We start from the raw sequence: 22,994 nt of genomic DNA on the forward strand, positions 1-22,994 counted from the left end.
AGGTGCGCTCGCGTATTTCTTTCAAAGGCACGAAGAAGAAGAAGAAGAAGAAGAAGAAGAAGAAGAAGAAGAAGAAGAAGAAGAAGAAGAAGAAGAAGAAGAAGAAGAAGAAGAAGAAGAAGAAGTTCTGAGGTTCTTCGGCGCTTCAGGACCCGGACAGCGGCGCTGCCTTGGCGCGCAAGAGCGGGCTGAGGCGAAGAGGCAGCTACCTGTGGCGAGCGGTGGGAACGGAGCGCGCGGGAGCAGCTGACGCGGTTAGCGCGGATTTGGCGGGACGCGAAGGGGAGCGAACGGAGCGCGCGGGGCGGAGGCCGTGGTGGTCTGCGGTTGGACTACAACTCCCGTCATACCCAGCTAGCGAAAGCAGCGGTCAGGGATGATGGGAACTGTAGTCCCAAAGCAGCTGGAGACTCCAGTTAGGGGGAGACGGGGCTAGGCTAGACTGTGGCGCACAGAGAGGGAGGGAGGCTAGCGCAGGCTGACACGCAAGAAAGGGGCTGGGGAGATGAAAGAGAGAAAGAGAGAAAGAGAGAAAGAGAGAAAGAGAGAAAGAAAGAAAGAAAGAAAGAAAGAAAGAAAGAAAGAAAGAAAGAAAGAAAGAAAGAAAGGGGTGGGGGAGCTTAAATCCTAAATAGACAAAACAGAATTTCCTTCCCCCCTGGCCCTTTCCTTAAAGGAAGAGGCGCCAGAATATCGTCAGAATGGCTCACCCGTGTCTCTCCATGTGGGGAAGTTGCTCAGGCTGTTCTCCCCACACACACAGAGGCGCAGAATGTTCTGGCTTTTAGGAAAGAAAATAAAAAGAAGCAGAGGCCACAGTGATCAGATTGAGGAGTTCTTTTTTGGGGGTCTTTTTTGGGGGGGTCAGACAGCATTCAGAGCAAAATAATGGGGCTCCCTTGACCAGAAAGAAGGGAGAAGCTGGCTGGAGGCTCCCTGAAGAGGAGCTCTCTGAAGCTCCATCCCCTGGAAGATGCTTGTGTGGCCAGAGGCCGGCTTCACCTGGCTCTCCCAGGTGTGGGCGAAGTTTGCAGGGCATGCTGTCCTTGATGGCTGGCTGCCTCTGGAGACCGTGTGCTTAGGGGACGCTGTCCTTCTCCTTCATTGTTTCCACCTGTAGGCAGGGCAGGGACATGGCCGCAGGTGGTGGCGGTGGAGGCGATGGAGCCCTCCCGGATCTCAGTCGCTATGTGGTGTCCCGGCCCGTGTACAACGAGCCTACCTTTCAAGAGGAGAATGAGAGGAAATTGGTGGTGCCCAAAACACTCCGGGAACGAGTCCAGAAAACGTGCAGGTGACTGACCGGCTGCCATAGATCACGGTTTGGTGGCGGGGGGCAGGGGCAGGTGACACCTAAAAACTGAAAGAATCCTGGATCGAAGGAGGGTGGGCCATGGCAGGGGAGCGGGTGCGTTTCACAGTACGACTCGAGCAATTTAACATTTTGTCCTTGGCAGCTGTTCAAGAAGAAAAGCCATTCAGGTAGCCAAGACCTTGTTCCCTATTTTGGAATGGCTGCCTAAGTACAGAGTGAAGGAATGGCTCATCAGCGATATAATTTCCGGTGTCAGTACTGGACTTGTGGCTACTTTACAAGGTAAGAGAGATCCAGTCTTTCTCCTACTATTATTACGGGGTGAGGGGGGTGGGGATTCGAATGTGATGAAGTTGCCTAAACTCTGTCTTGCAGTTGTGGGTCACCGCCCTGATTTACTTAACCATTTTTTAAAAGACTCGTCAGCAATCTGGAAAAGTTCAGAGCTGCAACTTCATTTGGAGCAAAATAAGTTAGGATCCAGCTGAAAATCTGGCTAACTTGGAAATCGTGGGCTGCAAAACACGAACGGCTCCTATTTGTACATGGAACTTTGTTTAAGATGTGGAATACAGACGTCAATAATACCTGTGTAGAAAGGTACTACTTGATGTAGATATCAAAAGAGTCGATTGTAAGATTAGTCAATACAATACTTTATTTTCTATCGTTTCAGGCTTGGCATATGCACTACTGGTTGCAGTTCCTGTCGGATATGGTCTCTACTCTGCTTTTTTCCCCATCCTGACATACTTCTTCTTGGGAACATCAAGACACATCTCAGTTGGTAATTATATATTTGTCATGTTACTATCGGTCAACTATTAATTACAGAATGTCAAACTTATTCAAAGGTATTGGAATATCTCAGGCAGTAGTTTTAGTGGAACCAGTTTACTAATATACTTTTATGGTGGCATCTTCTTATTGTGTTTGAGTAGACCTTTATACTTATCCATATTTTTCCACAATGTGTAGAATTGTAGACTTGCAAGGGACCACAAGGGTCATCCAGTCCAACCCCCAAAATGCAGAAATATTTTTGCCCAATGTGGGGCTCGAACTTACAAACCTGAGATTGAGAGTCTCATGCGCTACCAACTGAGCTATCTTTCTGCCATGACTACTGGAAATAGCTTTGATGCCTACATTATATGTATGTAATCTCTTATTTTGCTAGTACTGCTCCTTAACAGAGTTTTTTTTACAAGACATCAGGTTCAATGCCAGTTTTGATTCACTTAGGTTCGCACAGGTCCAAATGCAATAGTTAAGCACTTTAAACTCAGCACGATGACTTCAGCGTATTAATTGCTAATTCTATATGACAGACAGCTGTGACAATAATGCAGAAAATACACACACTCAGGGACTCTAGTTTATGATGTGTATGACAATCTGGATCTTAAATCATTTTTTTCTGTGGTAGCTTTGGGTGATAGACAATGTTAGCCATTCTCTGAGTAGTAGTAGTAATAATAATAATAATAATAATAATAATAATAATAATAATAATAATAATAATAATAATAATTTATTATTTGTACCCTGCCCATCTGGCTGGGTTTCCCCAGCCACTCTGGGCAGCTTCCAACAAAGATTAGAAATACATTTAAATGTCACGCATTAAAAACTTTCCTGATGCCTTCAGATGTCTTCTGAATGTCGGGTAGTTGTTTATCTCTTTGACATCTGATGGGAGGGTGTTCAACAGGGTGGGCGCCACTACCGAGAAAGCCCTCTGCCTGGTTCCCTGTAGCTTTGCTTCTCGCAATGAGGGTACTGCCAGAAGGCCCTTGGCACTGGACCTCAGTGTCCATGCAGAATGATGGGGATGGAGACGCTCCTTCAGGTATACTGAGTAGACCCATTGAAATCAATTGACAACTCGAGTCCATTAATTTCAAGGGGTCTGCACTGTGTATGGCTAACACTGAGCAGCACCCTGATTGTTTAAACTGACAAAACATCACCATCATCATCATTTATTATTTATACCCTGCCCATCTGGCTGGGTTTCCCCAGCCACTCTGGGCCGCTCCCATACACATACAGCATTAAACATTAAAACATTAAACATTAAAAACTTCCCTAAACAGGGCTGCCTTCAGATGTCTTTTAAAAGTAGGATAGTTGCTTATTTCCTTGGCATCTGATGGGAGGGCGTTCCACAGGGCAGGCGCCACTACTGAGAAGGCCCTCTGCCTGGTTCCCTGTAACTCCGCTTCTCGTGAGAAAACCGCCAGAAGGCCTTCAGCTCTGGATCTCATGAAACAGTGGTTTTATTATTGCTTTGGATGTTTAGTATAATTTAGTGCTTCTACATTTTAAGCTAATTTTGTTGTTTTATTGTTAGCCGTTTGAAGCACGCTGTTAAGAAATGCTGTGTAAAATATATAAAATTATTCCCAACAGGACCTTTCCCAGTGGTCAGTTTGATGGTGGGCTCAGTAGTACTGAGCATGGCGCCTGACGAAAAATTCCACATGGTCAGCAGCAACATGACAGGGCTGAACCAAACAGTTATAGATATCGCATCAAGAGATGCCGAGAGAGTGATTATTGCCAGCACCATCACTTTTTTGGTTGGCATTCTCCAGGTAAAGCGGATTGGATAAAACTGTCTCAAATGTTGCTGCTTTTATACTTTATGAAAGAACTGATGAATAGAAGAAACAGCTTCATGCTAAACACTCACTATTTCCCTCAACTAGAGCCAAAATGTACTCAAATAATAAAGTAGAATGCAAGTTTGCTTGCCTCACATTTATTGTTCTGCACAGTTTGGGAATGCCAAGCATTTGTATCCTTTTATGTCATGGGATTCGCAGGTGGCGCTGTGGGTTAAACCACAGAGCCTAGGACTTGCCAGTCAGAAGGTCGGCGGTTCGAATCCCCGCGACGGGGTGAACTCCCGTTGCTCGGTCCCTGCTCCTGCCAACCTAGCAGTTCGAAAGCACGTCAAAGTGCAAGTAGATAAATAGGTTCCACTCTGGCGGGAAGGTAAACAGTGTTTCTGTGCGCTGCTCTGGTTCACCAGAAGCGGCTTAGTCATGCTGGCCACATGACCCGGAAGCTGTATGCCGGCTCCCTTGGCCAATAAAGCGAGATGAGTGCCGCAACCCCAGAGTCGGCCACGACTGGACCTAATGGTCAGAGGTCCTTTTACGTTTACCTATGTCATGGGATTAAAGCCTTGCATTTTGTATCTTGTCTCCTGCAGCCAGAAAAAAATGGCTATTTAGTCTTCTTGCATTTCATTTTAAAGGTGGGAAAGCCAGACCATTAAACGAGAAAAGAACTATTGAAAATCTATTTAAAAACAACAAGCAAGGCCTTCATGTAAATCCATACAGCTGGTCACCCTGGTACTTAAGTCCTACACAAGTTGAGACCAGGATACGTGGAGGAATCTTTTCACCAGCTTGCCCATGTACTGAGATGATAACTGGAGGCTCTCCTCTGGGTGACCCAATGAGCAGAGGTGCGGTGGGTTAAAACTGGGAGCAGGGCCTTCTCAGTTGTGGCACCCCATTTTGGGGAGTCTTTCTGCCTGGCACCCACTTGATTGTCTTTGGTGCCACATGAAAACCTTAATATTTTCCTAGACTTTCAATTTTTAAATGGCGAGAACATTCCATGCTGCTAGTTTTATTTAATGTTTTAATTTTTTTGGCTGTTTATTTAGTGCTCATTCTTACTGGTTTTATACAACAGAATACAAATAAATAAATAAATTGCATAAACTGGAGCTAAGAGATTAAAACAGACAAAAGAAGAGTCTTGATCACTCTATGTTAGGTGGCTAAATCCTGAATTTTGTTAGAATCGTGGGCTATTCTAATGCTTTCTAACTGTTCATAAAACTATTCCGTGCTTCTTCTTTTTCCAGCTAGTGTTCGGATTTCTTCAGATTGGTTTTATCGTGAGATATCTTGCTGATCCACTGGTCGGGGGTTTTACAACAGCTGCAGCATTTCAAGTGTTCGTTTCACAGCTGAAGATAGTCTTAAATGTCCCAACCCAAAACTACAATGGGGTCCTTTCCATAATCTATGTAAGTGTGTCTTGCTGAGCTGGGGGTTGCGCTTGACCTGATGAAACAGCTGCTATAGATGACAGTTGAGGGAGGAGACTGTTGGAGCTAGCGTTTCAGCCAAGTGGATGTTAATTTAGCCATTAGATCACTGTATGCATTTATATACAAGTGGAGCCGGCAACAAAATGCTGCAGCATGGAGTTCTTCAGCCAGCCATATCTTCTTTCAGGGTGCTCCACTACATCCCCCCTCCCTCCCGTTTTCTATGCCTCCTGCAACAGCTGGTCATCATTCTGTGACCAGTGAGCCTACTCAATCCTCCTTGGCTGTTTTGGGTTTAGTTTTGGTTTTGCTCTCTTGAGTTTTCCCTTGAATATTTTTTCTTCTACTTCAGACTTTAGGATTTCCCAAACATGTTGATATGTTTTTGGCTACACAGCCATTTGTTTTTTTTGGACCTGAGTTTGCTGTTACCTGATACAAGTGGGACTTACAGCACAATGTTGCATTTTGGAGCACTTGTCTTTGGGATTCTGGTCAACCTGCCATGCCCACTTTGCCCCCTGCCAGCTGAGCATGCTCAATCCTCATTGAACAGTTTTATGGGGTTCTCCATCTTACATTCCCCCCCCCTCCTAATTTTCTTTTGTACTTCTGCAAGCCTTGGGCTTCCCCGCAATACACTGGTACCTCGGGTTAAGTACTTAATTCGTTCCAGAGGTCCATACTTAACCTGAAACTGTTTTTAACCTGAAGCACCACTTTAGCTAATGGGGCCTCCTGCTGCCGCCGCACTGCCGGAACCCGATTTCTGTTCTTATCCTGAAGCAAAGTTATTAACCTGAAGCACTATTTCTGGCTTAGTGGAGTGTGTAACCTGAAGCGTATGTAACCCGAGGTACCACTGTACTGTGATACCACTTGCTTGTGCTTTGGTCTCACCCAAACACAAAGAATGAGTTTGCTATTCGTATATAAGGTGATAAACACACTCATATAAACACAAGAGATTCACAGCACAATCACATACTTGTCTTCTAAGAAGGACGTCTAACTGAGTTCAAGGAGTCTTACTCCCAGGTATAGGGTTGCAGCCTTGGCTCTTGTATCTTTTTAGTATTTGCAGCTGTAGATACTAGTAGCTGACAGATATTAGTTTCTGAGCTTACCTGAACCTGTAATCGTTCTTGTGTCTTGGGTCCCATCTGCACTATTTCATTTAGGGTGGTATAATACCACAGTCATGGCTTTCCCTTATAAAAATATTGGGGGCCCTAGTTTGTTCAGGATACTGAGAATTGTTAGGAGATCCCTGTTTCTCTTACAGAGCTCACAGAGTGGTTTGACAACCAATCACTCTTCCCAGTAAAGTCATAACTGGTAATATACAGCTTTAAGTGAATAGTGCAGATGGGACCTTAGATGAGAATGTGGCTTATTCAAACTGAATGGTAGCATTTCACATTGTCTTTTTTATTTTTAGACCCTTATTGATATATTTAAAAATATTGGACAAACCAACATTGCTGATCTCATTGCTGGCCTGCTGACCATCGTTATTTGTATGGTAGTCAAGGAAATAAACGATCGATTCAGACACAAGATCCCTGTTCCTATTCCTATAGAAGTGATTGTGGTAAGCCAACTACTTTAAGCTCAAGGGATTTGATTGACAGGAGAACAATATCTGTTTTCTCTGTTCGTAGTGTCGCAATCCACCCCAATCTCCAAGCGGTGTGAGATTCCAAGGGTCCCAAGTGCTTACCCAGGGTTTGCGTTTACTTCGGGAATGAGGCACAGTGGAGACTGCGGTGTCTTTATGATATATGGTTTATTTGCACATTAACACCCCTAAAGGGTCTTGGTTCTCCCATAGCTGCAGCCTTGGATTCAAAAAGAAATCAGACATTGTTCTCAAACGTTTCTCTGACTCTCTCTCCAGCTCACGGAGGGGGCCCCACCCGTTTGCCATCTCGCACCGAGCACCGTAATCCCCTTAATCTACTGTAATGGCTCATCACCCAGGCTATCGCCTTGTCAGGAAGCTAGCTATTCCAAGAATTAGAAGCCTTGATTAACACTTGCTGGATCCAGGGATGAGAGGGGTCTGGCAGTCAGTGTAACACCCTGAACTCATTACAACAACATGATGTTATTTCTTTTTATTCTAGACAATAGTCGCCGCTGGCATTTCGTATGGTGTTGACCTGGAGAAAAAGTACAATGCAGGCATTGTTAAATCTATTCCTAGCGGGTGAGTGCAGATTGTTCATTCGGTGGGCAGCTACATTTCAAGGACATACTAATGGCTCAGCTTTTAATAGAAACTGTTTAGCCACTTCATACATAATTTTTTATCTACATAGAATCATGGAATTGTAGAGTTGGAAGGGACCCTGAGGATCATCTAGCCCAGGCATTCCTAAACTTGGCCCTCCAGATGTTTTGGGACTACAATTCCCACCATCCCTGACCACAGGTCCTGTTAGCTAGGGATGATGGGAGTTGTAGTCCCAAAACATCTGGAGGGCCGAGCTGAGGGATGCCTGGGCTAGCCCTTTCAATGCAGGAACATGCAGCTGTCCCAGACAGGGATCAAACCTGCAACCTTGGCATTATTAGCACCACACCCAAACCAGCTGACACAGATGTACTCAAATGTAGGGGAGGGGGGAAACAGCTCAGTCATGTATCAAGTGAAAGTGGAGTCAATTTGACGACATCATGTGCTAAACTCCAGCTGGTAGAATTGCACAATGAATATATACATATGCTGAAACAAAACCAGGTCAAATCTTCACATACCCTCCCCTGCTCTGTGTATGGTTAAATATTAGAAGTAGCTGTAAGAGAAAACGCAGAGGCTGGGGTGTTGCGGCGGGAAAAAGGAGCAGCTTGGCAAATAAATTGTTAAGGTTTCCACCCAATGTGAATCCAAGACATGTTTGGTGTATTTGGCTGGACGGAGAGAATATCATTATTAGATAGTTGTGCTTGTTGGACTACACAGGTGCATATAATTCAGGCAGTAGGGTAAACACATGGAGGCATGGCTGTGGGATAGACAAGTGCCATTACTGCAAGCACATTTACTATGAACAGTTGGTAATGCATTTTATCCGAAGGACTTTCATGTTACAAGTGGCTATTGCCTTTTGGGGCTCTCCAACTAAATGAAGAATATACAACGTATTTTGCAACAAATAATTTTGCAAGTAAATCTTGTGTGTTTACTGCAGGGAGAAGCACCAATGGGTTACATCCCCACCTCCCCAAATTGTTTCATTATAGAGTCAAAAAATGCCATCATAATAATTTGTTAGTCATAGTTGTCATAGTATTTGTAGAAAAAACACAAATGCACACAAACATATATTTTCCTCCTTTTATATATATAGGTTTTTGCCTCCCGAACCTCCAGCGGTCAGCATGTTTGGAGACATGATAGCATCTGCCTTTTCCATTGCCATTGTTGCTTATGCAATAGCTGTGTCCGTGGGCAAAGTCTATGCAACCAAATACGACTATGCTATTGATGGAAATCAGGTATGTGAAACCAAAGTACCTTACTTTTTATAAACTGTGACGCGAAAGCTGAATCTTATTTATGGAGAGGAGTACACTTATTTTTCAGCCATTGTGGTGGTGATTATAGGTGAAGTAACTTAGTGGTTCTATTAGGAAAATAAGTAATTCAATTGTCAGATTTAAATGAGCAGTAGACTATTTCCCATAAGGCGTGCCGGATTCTGCCTCACTTTGTGGGTGCCCGGCGTACACCTATGACATCACGTGCATGGCATGTGTGTGATGTCATGTGGCAGGAAGAGGCAGCCTCTGAAAGGCCCAGTGGGACCCATCACAGCTTCAGGAAGGTCCCAACAAAATTTTGTGTATGCTCAGGCACCCAGGACTCCCCCACAGATGGCACCGGTGTTTCTCATTAAGGGTGGAACTAGATCTGAGAGCAACATGGAATTGGTACCAGTAACAGACCCGTGTTGAACCCTCCCCCAACTCTGTATTATTTGTCCAATCCTCTTTAGAAGTCAGCCAAGTCCGTGACCATCTCTGCCTCTTGTGGGAGAGAGTTCCACAGTATAACTATTTGCTGCATGATGAAGTACATTATTTTCCCTGCCCCCAAATCTTCCAACATTCAGCTTTATTCAATATCCATGAATTCTAGTGCCATGAAGGAGGGATAACCTTTTCTTCTATCCACTTTTCCATGCCATGTACAACTTCATAAACTTCAGTCATGTCACCTCTTAGTCGTATTTTCTCTAAACTAAAAAAAACAAACAAAAAACGCTGCATCGTTTCCTCACGGGGAATTGCTCCACCCATTGATCATTTTGGTTGCCCTGTCATTTTATGCAATTCACTTTCCCATTAGCTGCTAGGAAGAAGTATTTCTTTCTCCATATATTTTTTTTAGATATTCTGCTTGAACCAGATTTCTAATGGAGCATTTATCTTTGCTATCTTTTTTGAGTAGTAAGTAAGAATGCATATCTGAGATGGTATGAAGGCTATTTCTATGGCAATATTCAATATATTGTATCTGGAACTAGGGCAAGTACAAATTAAACAATTGTAATTGCCAAGCATATTTTTTTTTCTTAAGGCAATTAGGGTTTTTTTTTTTATTATTCTTCCCACTGTTTCTTCTTTAACAGCTGTGTCTTTACATTTATATGTCTGTTTCCAGGAACAGCTATGCATAAGCCTACAGAGCTCTGCCATTGGTCAAGTCCTAAAAAGGAACTTGTTCCATAATTCCACACTATTTTATTTTATTAAAGATTTTCTTGATTTACAAAAGTGTGTGCAATGTCTCTCTCTTGTATTCCCGCCCCCTGTAACATTTTTACAAATCAGTTTCATTTGTTGAGACATTAGGAAGAAAAGGGGGAAAGAGGTGGGGGGAGATGGGATGGGGTGGGGTGGCAATGTTTCTATTTTACTTACTATATGTGGGGTTTGGTGTCAGCGTTGCTTGTGCAGGTTCTCTCTTGTTCACTTGTGTTCCTTTGGTGGTGAGAGAGGTTGGGGTTGGCCTAGGGTGTGGTTGTTCGTTTGTGGTTGGCTGTGGTGGTCTTTGTTTTCATGTGTGAGTGGGGTGGGTGGGTGTTTTGGATCAGGTTAGCCATATTGATTTGTACGCTGTTGGATAATTCCACACTATTAAGAGAAATTACTGCACCTCGAATGTACCATAAAAGTTCAGCTACAACTTCATTTGATTCAGTTTTGAAATTGGATTCCCAATTTACAGTTCAAAATAATATTTATGTGTAGGCTCACTGGCAGAGGAAGAGGAGTGCAGGGGGAACGCACCGGCCCCGCCTGTTCTCTGTCCCCGGCGCTGGAGCATGGATCTCTGCCACTGTGTAGGAGAAAGCTTTTTTTTTTTAAGAAAAAAATTGTATTAACACCAAGATCTTCTAACCTTCTAGGAATTTATTGCCTTTGGGATCAGCAATATTTTTTCAGGGGCCTTCTCTTGCTTCGTTGCCACCACTGCTCTGTCCCGCACAGCAGTCCAAGAAAGCACTGGTGGGAAAACCCAGGTAATTCCGCTCGATCAGAATAAACAATAAAGACAATTCTAATCCTTATATTGCTTAGCGCACAGTGATTGTTCGAAATCTCATTGTTAACGATTTTGTGGGTGGCATTTTTGAATGGAAAGCCAAATACCATCTCTTGCGGGGGCGCAATTAGTGCCAGCACCGTCCGTTAAGAGTTTGGGTGTAATCTTCGATACCTCCCTCTCTATGGAGGCGCAGATTACAGCTATAGCAAAGGCGGCATTTTTTCATCTCCGCCAAACTAAGCCGTTGGCCCCTTATCTCTCTCGCCCTGACCTAGCCACTGTGATCCACGCAACGGTCACCTCCAGATTGAATTATTGTAACTCGCTCTACGTGGGGCTGCCCTTGAGACTGACCCAGAAACTCCAGCGGGTGCAGAATGCCGCGGCGAGACTCCTTACGGGGTCTTCGCCACAGGATCACATTCACCCGGTGCTATACCAGCTGCACTGGCTCCCGGTGGAGTACAGGATCAGGTTTAAGGTGCTGGTTTTAACCTTTAAAGCCCTATACTGCCTAGGACCCTCGTACCCATGGGACCGCCTCTCCTGGTATGCCCCACAGAGGAACCTACGGTCTGCAAATAAAAACATCCTGAAGGTCCCAGGCCACAGAGAGGTTAGGCTGGTCTCAACTAGAGCCAGGGCTTTCTCGGCTGCGGCTCCAATCTGGTGGAATGCTCTGTCACAAGAGACTAGGGCCCTGCGGGACCTGACATCTTTCCGCAGGGCCTGCAAGACAGAGTTGTTCCGCCAGGCTTTTGGTCAGGGCGCAGCCTGACTCCCTCCTCTGGCAACCTGCACAGAATTTTGCTTAATGGTTGCCATTAATTTGATTTTAATTAATTTTTATAATGAAATGTTTTTAGAATGTTGGATTATTTGATTATTTGATTGTTTGATTATTTGATTGTTGTTAGCCGCCCTGAGCCTGGCTTCGGCTGGGGAGGGCGGGATATAAATAAAATTTTTTATTATTATTATTATTATTATTATTATTATTATTATTATTATTATTATTAAATGTTTCATTGATTTCCTGGACACCAGCTTCCCTGACATAAAACGAAGGGGGCACATTAAGAGAAGACTATAGCACCTGAATGGTATTACCTTAACTTGCATGCAATAGGAACTCCATAGATCAGTGTTTCCCAACCGGTGTTCCCCGGCACACGAGTGTGCCGTGAGACACCGGCTGGTGTGCCGCGAGATGCCTGGAGGGAGGCGGGCGAGTCGGGCGGCGAGAGGCGGGGCGGCGGCGGCGAGGAGAGGCCGCGCCTCCTGCTGCTGCCTGGCGCTCCTCCTCGCAGCCGGCAGCGCTGCCTGGGCGCCTCCGCGCGACTCTGCCTCGCTGGGTTTGGTCTCCCAGCAGAGACGGGTCACACGCGCACCTCCCTCCCTCCCTCAGCCTGCGCGGAGGGAGAGCCAGAGAGAGGCATCGCTCCTGCGCTCCGAGGCGGATTGAGCGCAGCTGAGAGGAGCTGCCGAGGGAAAAAACGTTCACTTTTGTGCGTCCCTCCTGGCGTGACGCTGCGCGCTGACGTCACGGGGCGGGGCTTTAATGGTGGTGTGCCGCGAGATTTTTTTTTAGTACACAGGTGTGCCGTTGCCCAAAAACGTTTGGGAAACACTGCCATAGATAGATAAATAAATAAATAAATAATATCCCTGAGCCCAGATTAAATACAGTGATGTTGCGGGTGGGGGCAGTCATCTGAATGCTTCGTTGATCACTCAGGTATTAAGTGAGTATGTAGCTTAAGGGGGTTTCAAATGAAAGTTTGTGGGGCCCGTCTCAAGTAGGAACCTGGGTTTTTTTGGAGGATACTGGTGGCGCTGTGGGTTAAACCACAGAGCCTAGGACTTGCCGATCAGAAGGTCGTGACGGGGTGAGCTCCCATTGCTCGGTCCCAGCTCCTGCCCACCTAGCAGTTCAAAAGCACGTCAAAGTGCAAGTAGATAAATAGCTACCGCTCCGGTGGGAAGGTAAACGGCGTTTCCATGCGCTGCTCTGGTTCGCCAGAAGTGGCTTAGTCATGCTGGCCGCATGACCCGGAAGCTGTACGCCGGCTCCCTCGGCCAACAAAGCGAGATGAGCGCTGCAACCCCAAAGTCGGCCACGACTGGACCTAATGGTCAGGGGTCCCTTTACCTTTACCTAATGAGATGACCGCAAGTTCACATTCACAGTCAGTCAGTAGTACTTTAAAAAGAAAGCAGCTGCAGCTAGGAAGGACATTAAAATGCATACAAGACTCTGCTGTTGCATTTGGCATACCCCTATGAAAGAAAGTTTAAAAACATCCACTTTTTAAAAAAATTACCACTATACCACTTAGGTAAAAACTTGCTTATGGTAACTGAATTGCTTTTGAACTTGTCCCTGTGCTCCCCCACCAAACAGCAACAACCCACAATCTATAATAAGAATAAATAGCCTACTAAAGCCTGTTATACAAAAAACATACATTATAGAAACTCTATTTCCTTATTATCTAAAACATCTTTTTCAGATTGCTGGAATAATCTCAGCTGGAATCGTACTGATTGCCATTGTAGCCTTGGGGAAACTGCTTGAACCTTTGCAGAAGGTATTTTATTATTGCACTTGTCATCACACCATTTTTGGGTGCATAAACCTAAGTAATGTTTTAGTCCTCTTCCTGATAAACAGAAAGCATTCCCCTGCTATCTTCCTGTTCCTGCTCACACACAAAGACTAACATGCAAATACACATACTGCCCGTGTTTTCCTTGAACAATACAGGTTAATGTGTCTTTCTTTCTTTGCAGTCTGTGTTGGCAGCTGTGGTCATTGCCAACTTGAAAGGGATGTTCATGCAAATATTTGATGTACCCCGTTTGTGGAGGCAGAGCAAGGCAGATGCTGTGAGTTCTTTAACGTGTGAACCATCAACTCATACAGTGGTGCCTCGCAAGACGAAAAGAATCTGTTCTGTGATTCTCTTCATCTAGCGGTTTTTTCGTCTTGCGAAGCAAGCCCATTGACGGATTAGCGCTATTAGCGGCTTTTAGCGGCTTTTAGCGGCTTATCTGCTGATCGGATCAGCTGATAAGCAGCTTAGCGGCTTAGAAAAAGGGGGGAGGGGGAAAAAAACCAGCAGGAACTCGCAAGACATTGTCGTCTTGCGAAGCAAGCCCATAGGAAATTTGTTTTGCGAAGCACCTCCAAAACGGAAAACTCTTTCGTTTAGCGAGTTTTCCATCTTGCGAGGCATTCGTCTTGCGGGGCACCACTGTATTTTGAATTAAATGCTTACCCTTTGCTTTTCATTTTAATTCACAATAAATAAATAATTAAGAATCTCAAGTCATTGTGGGGTGGGGGTGGGAATAATGTCCTGCATAGAACAAACGCACCAGTGTGCAGTGCTGGATTCCCTGGTTACTATGTCAGGTTTCCAAATCACTGACGGTTCAGGAGACAAACAATTCCCTGTGGCTTCTTCTTCTGATGTTTGTACGTAGACCTAGTTCTCACTGGTGTGGTACAGCAGTACTTGAGCTGCATCCACCTCAGGAGGCAGCAGTGGGGCATTTTGCCTCAGGTGTCAAAACACCTTGGGCCACCCCCGGTGTGTAGGTCCAATCCACTGAAGCAAAGGCCTCCCCTATGAGATTGCCAAGACAATGATAGGCATGCAACGCCAATGGCTGTACACACGCCATGCATTTAAAGCACTTCCCTCTCCTGCAAAGAATGATGGGAGGTGTAGTTCATCTCTCGAAGAGCTACAATTCCCAGTTATCCAAAACACAATACAGTTCCCAGGATCATTAGGTGGGGGCAGTGCTGTGCTTTAAATGTATGGTGTGTAAACAGCTAAAGACAAAACCAGCTTTAGGGACAAGCAATCGGTTTGAGTAAAACAAAAACAAAACTCATCCAGTGTAGACAAGGTAAGTTTCAGCAACTGGTGTTGCTCTAGCAAATGGGAAGCTCAATGTACAGGCTGATATAGCCTGGCCTCCCACTGCTGCTGGGGCTTAAGGGTGTTCTGAAATCTATTCCTCTTAGAGAGCACCCTTCTTCATAAGGAGACCTTAGCTGCACAGTGACTTTTGACACTGGCTTGAATGCTTGGATTTCTCTGCTCTAAAGGGTGGTGAGGGGTGGCTTGACCTCTCCCTCAGACCCCACCAGGGACGTTTCCACACTTGGGTAGAACTGCCATATGTCCGGAATTTCCCGGACATAGCTGGGATTCATCTGCCCAAAACGGTGCCCTGGAGGAATTTTCAAAAAACAACTAAAATGTCCAGGAAACCCCGGGTGTATGGCAGTCCATATTGGAAGTGTTGATTTTTTGGCGATTTTCCTAAAAAAATAGGGGGGAGATTTTGCAAAAAAAATCTGACAAAGTGAGGGTACATTACCGGATTGTCACTATTTGAAATATGGCAACCCTACACTTGGGTTGGAATCCATCCTGAGGGTCCGTCAAGAAGATCCTTTAGAGGAAGTTCTGGGCAGATTCCTTCAGGACTGGTGATGGCAGACTGTTAGATCCCTCAAGTATTCAGTCAATTGAAGGTCCAATTTATCCTCCAATGAGTCACTGTCTGGCTACAAGTCAAGGCTGGGCATGGCACTGGGAGATTCACTTGACTCCTTTGTATAAAACAAAATTCACTATACACAGAAAAACAACCAATTAGTAAGAAGGCTAGATTAGAATCCTTTCTGCATGGTTGATTTCTGTATGGAGGGATATATTATTATTATTATTATTATTATTATTATTATTATTATTATTATTATTATTAGCATGGTTTGCATATTCCCTCTGAAATAACACTCCCTGCCATGCCTGTGGGATTTCCTCCCATGTGAGATTTCCTCCCCCAGCTGCTTCCTCACATCTTCACATTTCTCTGCTCTACAAAAGTCTACTTTCGGTGGTTGGCTGAAATCACCCTGTCTACTAATGGGATATGGTCTGACTTTTCTTGTGTTTTCTTTTCCAGATGATCTGGGTTTTCACATGTATAGCGTCCATCATTCTGGGACTAGATCTGGGGTTACTTGCTGGTCTGGTGTTTGCACTGCTGACGGTTGTCCTGAGAGTTCAATTGTAAGTAACTATTATATAGGCAGGGGCAGTTTCTGCCATTGCACTCCCAAGAAGACAAGTAAATAAATGAATACAAAAGAAGAAGAGTGACACAAGTTACTATTGTTCTGCTATTGCAAGCAAACAGTGTCACTAGTTTTAAAATTGGAAAATGAAAATGAAATACAAATCAAGCCGCACACAGCTGAAATTACTTCCCCATAGCCCGTTACGAATGAGAAAATAGAAAATGCATAAATATATATGATAATTTGGAATAGTGCAGACAGAACTAGGTCAACAGGCTGTAAATAGTTTGAGTCAAAACCACAGTAAGCTCCTGAAAGAAAGCATAGACAGATCTGTTCTGTTCTGGTACCGCTGTTGACATTTGGTCTTCTTTGAAGTGCTCCTAGAGGCTACAATGATAATCGTAGAGAAAAACGCTGAAGAACTTTTACATTCTAAAGAGATGACCCACTGTGATGCATAACAGATTCATTTTAGTACCAGAAATCTTTGTATCAGGGCAAGGCAGTGTGGTGGTGAGGTTGGGGCAGCGCAGCTGCATTGGCAAAGCCAGTTCAGAACTCCAGCGGTGTTGCACAGCTCTGTCCTTGCTGCCACCCTGCCTCATCCTGGTGTTGCTACTGCTGTTGAGAGGGCAGCAGCCCTGCACTGTTCCATTGCATTGACTGCTCTTGTTTAAGAATTCCTGTTGTTAACATATTCTGCTTATGACATAGAGCAGGTGTTGTGGCTCAAACTCCTATCACCCCTCATTGTTGACTGTGCTGCCTGGAAACTCGAGTCCAGCAACACCTGTTAGGACAGCAAGTTCCCCATCTCCAATGTAAATGAATGAAGATTAGGTGGAGTATTTGGGGGACTGGACTGAATTTAAAGCAGTTCGTGCTTAGGCTAGCTCAAAGAAAGTTCAGGGGGTGTCAAAGGAATGGAAGTCAACAATTAGTTCAATTGCTTTGACACACACTTTAGAAACTTGAAGTGGCTTTATTGTTGTGGAGGATGCCAGGGAAAGTATTATTTGAGATAAAGACTGAGAATTATGGTAAAATTGAGAGTTAATTGTTAAAGGATGCTGAACTTGGATGTCTGAGTTGTCAGTGTGGATCGTGTTGGATCCCACCACAGAGCTCAGGAAGGCATACTTCCTTCATGGCAAAAATTATAATGTCCGGTTAATTGATAACTTATTATTACGTAAATACCAGTGGTTTAATGTTCTCCTAAGGGGCACAGAAACATGATACCACTTCTCATTTTAGAATTACAAGTTGCATATTTTTCAGCCAGGCAGATGGCTGTAATGGATGCTTTAAACCAGGCTTCTCAATGTGGTGCGTCCAGGTACTGTTGGACTACAACTCCCATCATCCCAGACCATTGGCTTGCACTGGTTTGGACTGGGCAGGTTGGAGTTCAAGCTGGAGGGTACCAGGTTGTGGGGAATTGTTTTGAAAAAACTCTGAGCTGTGTAAATAAAGCAAAGTATTAGGGCACAGTTTATGCATTTTGCAGAATCAAAGTCACCTTTCTGTATCTTTGGGAAGATTTATCTGTTTTTCTACTTTTAGATGATGTTGAGAATTTTTGTTTTTTAATACTTCTCTACTGCAACAAATTGCATTTTAAGTTGTTTCAAACTGTTTTAATATTGACTTTCATTTGTTGCAACCTGACCTGGGATCTTGGGGTGAATCATTTGTAAAAATAATAACAACAAAGAAAATTTCTGTGTCTGTGAGAAGGGTATAAATCCTTTTTTTTATGGGTTAGCATTCAAACACCTATCCAAAGTGGAAGAATCTAGGGAAAGTGTTACCACTTGTTTTTGCTGGAGGTGTAAACTGGGGCAAAAAAAAAAAAAAAAAGACTCAAGAAACATGGGTGCTGCTCTACGTATTTTGTGCAAACAAATTGGATCATGATCACAGAAGATCAATGCCCTGGTTGAGCTTTAATTCTAAAGTGTTTCATGATCCTCCCTCATATCTGGCTGTAAAGTAAGACAACGTGGTAGTCCACAAACAACAATGAAGTCAGAATAGTTGTCCTCATAAAATCAGGTTTAAGAATCATTCCACTACTAAAATAAGTAAGTCCTTGTCAATTCACATGTAAGGAGTTTTTTTTTAATACTTTCCTTGTCTTGCTATCTAGTTTACAGATTAAGTAATTAATAGCAGTTCAGCCAATGTTTACTTGCAACAAACTGTTCTGTATAATACATTAATTTAACATTAGGTTATGTACTTTGATCAATGTTTTGTTTTGCTTTTGTCAGTCCTTCCTGGGGTAGCCTTGGCAGCATTCCTGGCACAGACCTATATAAGAACATCAAAGAATACAAAAATGTAAGACTTTCTAACAAGTTAATATTTCATCAGATTATTATTTTTTTAGAGTTGCTTGGAGGTTTACTAGTCCTGCAGTGATAGGATGCCAGTTGTTCGATTGTTCAAGTATTATAGTGAGGAAGGGAAGTCTTGCTGGATGGGGTAGGAATGCAGTGATCCATCTAGCTAGCTGAAGTAAGGGCATTGTTCCAAAAGATGAAGTGGTATTGCTTGCATAAACTTTTTTTTGCACCATGATTTGTGATTTGAGTGGAGAAACGTCTATATTCCCTGTGTAAAGAGTTGCGGGGGGTGCCCTCATTCTTCAAATATTTAGAATCCTTCTTCTGCAATAAAGTACACTTTTTTGTACCAGCAACTGTGATGGAATGGCCAACCCATTCCCTAAATGGACCCATCCCCCAAGTTTCTGGTAACCTTTCAGTGGTTAAAACTGCACCTGATGACTTTGCAATAGACCTCTGAGAAGAGATCTGTGGTATTCCAGGAGCCCATGTAGACAGAGGTGAAAGGTAGGCTGACAGGGAAGTAATAATGTTAACAGAGTGGTTAAAAGGGATCAAAAGGGGAAAGGAGTCAATTTAGCAGCCCGGCACTAGCAGAGTGGCAGAAAAACCCACACAAATGCATGCTCATTTCAACTGAAAAATGGTTTCTGTAACAGGTTGTTGAACCAGAAGGAGTGAAGATTCTCAAATTTTCAAGTCCAATATTTTATGCTAACATTGATGGCTTGAGAAGCAGCATCAAATCCACTGTGAGTAGCCTGTGATATTTCTGAACACTTCCTATGTGCAGCAGCCACAATCCAAGTATGGATGGAGGAGAATTTCATTTGGCTTGCATCTTAAGCAAAATGACCTGATTCACACATCTCAGACTAATGTAGCGATTAACGCTTAATTATCCTTCAGACTTCACGCATCTGTGAATTTATATGATATAGTTCTCAGCTCAAAGATGTACCAAAATGCATATTTTGTATCTTTACTATAGATCTCATTGTGACTATCTTTGTTAATGTATGTATGTATAAGACAACCCATTTCTATTCCAAAAATATAATTTCTTACTCATTTTTTAGTCAAATACATGGAAAAATATGATGTGTATTATTTAAATATGAACTTCCATACAGATTTCTTTTTTTAAAAAATCCACAGATTAATGTGGAAGTGAATTGACTTTTGAATAACTACTTGCAAAACTGACACAGACCAGGAATAGTGATTTGTCCATCTCTAAAAACAAGACAGGGCAGAATCACCAGGGACAGTCTGAAGAAACAGGATGTGTTAAATTTGCTGAAGCTAAGCAGGTCTGATCTAGTCAGTGTCTCGATTATGCATACTGCTTTGAATTCCATAATGGAAGAAAGGTGGGATAGCAATGGGATTTTTTTAAAGACAATGCACTTAAGCCCATTGATTTCAATGGATTGTGGCCAGTGTTTTTTCCCCCCTCTCAGCTTACCATTAACACAAATAATAGAATATATTTGTTCAATTCTGCTTTCTGCAGGTGGGATTTGATGCCATGCGGGTCTATAACAAGAGGCTAAAGGCTCTGAGGAAGATACAGAAGCTAATCAAGAAGGGAAAATTGAAAGCGACCAAAGTAAAGTATCATTATTCCCTCTTTACTCCATGGTTCAAACATAAACAACGGGCCTGAAATATAAGCGCTGGTTTTGTATCTGCCTTCCTATTTTGTTTATGCAGCAAGACTGCAGCAAGAAATTGCTAAAATTGCTAATATTGCTAATATCACAGGAAGCAGGAAATCTAAATGGGAGGTGATGGATCAGAAATTTGATCTTGCCAGGAAGATGCTCTGTGACTAGCATAACCTATGCTAGTGTTTTCTGTTGGTATAAAAATGGAGTGTCGTCTGAGAGAGACCAACTCTGTTACCAAATACATTTTCTGGACAACATCTACTCACTACGCTTTTCTTGAGCAGAAAAACAGGGCGTTCTGGCGGAATGAACAGAGACAGAGGGGCAGACAGACAGACAGAGAGCATTGCTACAGTGCTACAAGAGCTGGAGCAAGCAAGTCAGGCAAGCAGGTTAAATTAGAGATCCTAGGATCAGAGCTAGAAGGTAACTCGGCCTATGCATGTCTGCTCCCAGATATGTGAGCATAGGATAACAGTGTTAGACACATATGTAGGTAGCCTGGAACCTCAAGACCCAACTAACTGAGCTGTGGATAGAGTTCAAATAGAAGAGCAGGTCCCTTTTCTAACCCGGCAAGTGAGAGGATCAGCAACCTCAACTTTACTGGCTGGTTCAAGAGTGGAATCTGGTCAATAAATAAAAATAAACAAATAAATCTTTATTGTCACTACACCACCTGTGTACAGTGAAATTAAACAAGCCCCCCCCCCCATACAATGCAATGGGTCTGTAGTCATTTAGGCAGTTAATTGCTGTTTTCTTTGGAACTGGGACAATGGAGGCTGCTTTCAAACATGGTGGTACACAAGCAGTCTGCAGGGAGATGTTAAAAATCCTTGTCAGGACCCCTGCTAATTGATCAGCGCAGTTTTTTACCACTATCCCCAGCACCCCACCTGCACCAGCAGCTTTACTGGGATTCACCGCCCACAATGCCGCTTTCACTTGATGGTCATATAGAATAAGTTGCTGAGAGTTTATAGGCTGGCAGGCAGGAGCCGTGATACTTGATCTTTCTACCTCATAGCGGGCGAAGAAGATGTTCATCATCAGCCTTAACCGTGTTCCTTGTATTGCCTTTGTAGTTGGTTAGATGCTGCAGTCCCTGCCGCACTTGTTTCGTGTTGTAATCGGCTAGGCAATTCTCCACTTTAAGCTTATATTGTTGTTTTGCCACCTTAATGCCTTTCCTGAGCTTTGTTCTTGCCTCTCTGTACTATATATGTTCAATGACAATTCGTTAACTGATGAAATAGAGTCAGGATTGTGCTCATCTACCTGTGCATAGTGGAGACTGGAATACAGTGAAGGATCTACGTTCCTGAGAATTTCAACGTTTATATCTCCATATTTTTTTTCTGGGCACAGAATTTGATGTTAGCTTGTTTGTGTAAATAACAGGTTGTTTCTGACTATGTCATGCTTAGAGGGGGCCCACTGGAATCAATGAATTTAAGTCAATGAAGACTAACTTATGTTGGAAACAGCCCAATGATTTGTTTTCCTTTTTTTCTGGCATGCAGTATAGCAAATGTAATTCTTTTATGCAATTGTGTGTATGATGTGTGCCTATACGCATAAACACAATATGACAGTTAAATAATTGTGGCTTCAATATTGAGTCCCAATGCCCATTCGGGTCATATATAAAGAAAACCTGAAAGACAGTTTAAAATATTTTATTAGGGTGAGGGGAGTCTACAGTTTTGTTTGTTAATCAAAATTTTGCTGAATATACTATGATTTTTTTTAATCAGAATGGTATCATCAGCGATTCTGGTAGGACTAATGAAGCATTTGAATTTGATGAGGACCCAGAAGATCCTGAAGACCTTGATGTCCCAACTAGAGAAGTAGAAATCCAGGTGGACTGGAATGCAGAACTCCCCGTCAAAGTCAATGTTCCCAAAGTGTCTCTTCACAGTTTGATTTTCGACTTTGGAGCTGTCTCTTTCATGGATGTAGTAGCAGTGAGAGTTATGAAAACAGTAAGAATATTTTATCACCTTACTAAAAAAAAAAAGTTTTAAAGAACATAATAATTTGAATTTATGGGATTGCTAGACCATTCTGTGATTCGTGTGCAATATGTGGGTTTTTCTGGCTGAAATGGTTAGTGCTCCTGTTGACCTGTGGAATGGTGAGATGCTCTAATAGCGCAATTGCTCCAGAGTGCCCTTTCTATTGATGTGGAGTATTTAGTTGCCTTAATCCCTGCATGGGATGAAGCAGATAGTGGTGGTGATGGTGTCAAAGAAAGCAATCATACATTTTATAAAAATTGTAAATAGCAGGTGTGTGGGGACTGAACCTCAATTTGTAACTATGAGAAGGAGTGAGGGGCTTAAACTCTTTGTTCCCCACTCTAAAGTTGATCCACAGTAACTGTCTCCTTCCACCTGCAATTTGCAATGGAGGAAAAGCTCTCCTTTCCAGTTGAAGTATGGTCCCCACACCTGCTGTTTACTTTTTGAAAGACCATTCATACAGTTGTGAATTGGGCACACAATTGAACAAGTCCTAATTGCCTGCGTGGCCCTAATAGAGCCATATTTTGTTCTACACTAACTGTGGGCTGAAATGTGGTGTCAATCAGTTCTAGAAACAGGCTACGTATTGAAAATGTCCTTGAGAATACATTTAAGATAACCCCAACCTTTTTCTTTTCAGATTGTCAAAGAATTTGAAAGGATTGATGTGAGAGTGTACATCGCATCACATTTAGGTAAACAGATATCAATCCATTTGCTAATAATGGACTGCGTTCATTCAGAGTAGCAAACAAAGTGCAGAGGCTGCATAGCAGAGTGCAGGCTTTGCATGCACCATCACTGGCCTAGCAATTCCTGGTAGAAAGGACTGGTTTAGACAGGACTCATATGGCAAGGCTGGGAAGGTTCT

The 22,994-nt window shown here is 43.3% G+C and overlaps 1 protein-coding gene across 1 annotated transcript in view; it reads left to right on the top strand.

Annotated features, from left to right (window-relative positions):
- The window catches only part of SLC26A4 (solute carrier family 26 member 4), a 28,994-nt gene continuing 6,000 nt past the window's right edge, over nucleotides 1-22,994 (top strand). The window contains exons 1-18 of the mRNA XM_081211573.1: nucleotides 1-254; nucleotides 1,121-1,294; nucleotides 1,458-1,597; nucleotides 1,992-2,102; nucleotides 3,731-3,915; nucleotides 5,208-5,372; nucleotides 6,838-6,990; nucleotides 7,526-7,608; nucleotides 8,753-8,900; nucleotides 10,817-10,930; nucleotides 13,470-13,547; nucleotides 13,750-13,845; nucleotides 15,946-16,052; nucleotides 18,340-18,409; nucleotides 19,077-19,169; nucleotides 19,934-20,029; nucleotides 21,851-22,081; nucleotides 22,764-22,818. Of these exons, the coding sequence (XP_081067699.1) occupies nucleotides 1,134-1,294; nucleotides 1,458-1,597; nucleotides 1,992-2,102; nucleotides 3,731-3,915; nucleotides 5,208-5,372; nucleotides 6,838-6,990; nucleotides 7,526-7,608; nucleotides 8,753-8,900; nucleotides 10,817-10,930; nucleotides 13,470-13,547; nucleotides 13,750-13,845; nucleotides 15,946-16,052; nucleotides 18,340-18,409; nucleotides 19,077-19,169; nucleotides 19,934-20,029; nucleotides 21,851-22,081; nucleotides 22,764-22,818 (2,086 nt within the window). The 5' untranslated portion in view covers nucleotides 1-254; nucleotides 1,121-1,133. The remainder of the gene's footprint in view (nucleotides 255-1,120; nucleotides 1,295-1,457; nucleotides 1,598-1,991; nucleotides 2,103-3,730; nucleotides 3,916-5,207; nucleotides 5,373-6,837; nucleotides 6,991-7,525; nucleotides 7,609-8,752; nucleotides 8,901-10,816; nucleotides 10,931-13,469; nucleotides 13,548-13,749; nucleotides 13,846-15,945; nucleotides 16,053-18,339; nucleotides 18,410-19,076; nucleotides 19,170-19,933; nucleotides 20,030-21,850; nucleotides 22,082-22,763; nucleotides 22,819-22,994) is intronic.

The sequence above is a fragment of the Podarcis bocagei genome, assembly GCF_964188305.1.
Source record: "Podarcis bocagei genome assembly, chromosome: 10".
Taxonomy (NCBI): Eukaryota; Metazoa; Chordata; class Lepidosauria; order Squamata; family Lacertidae; genus Podarcis; species Podarcis bocagei.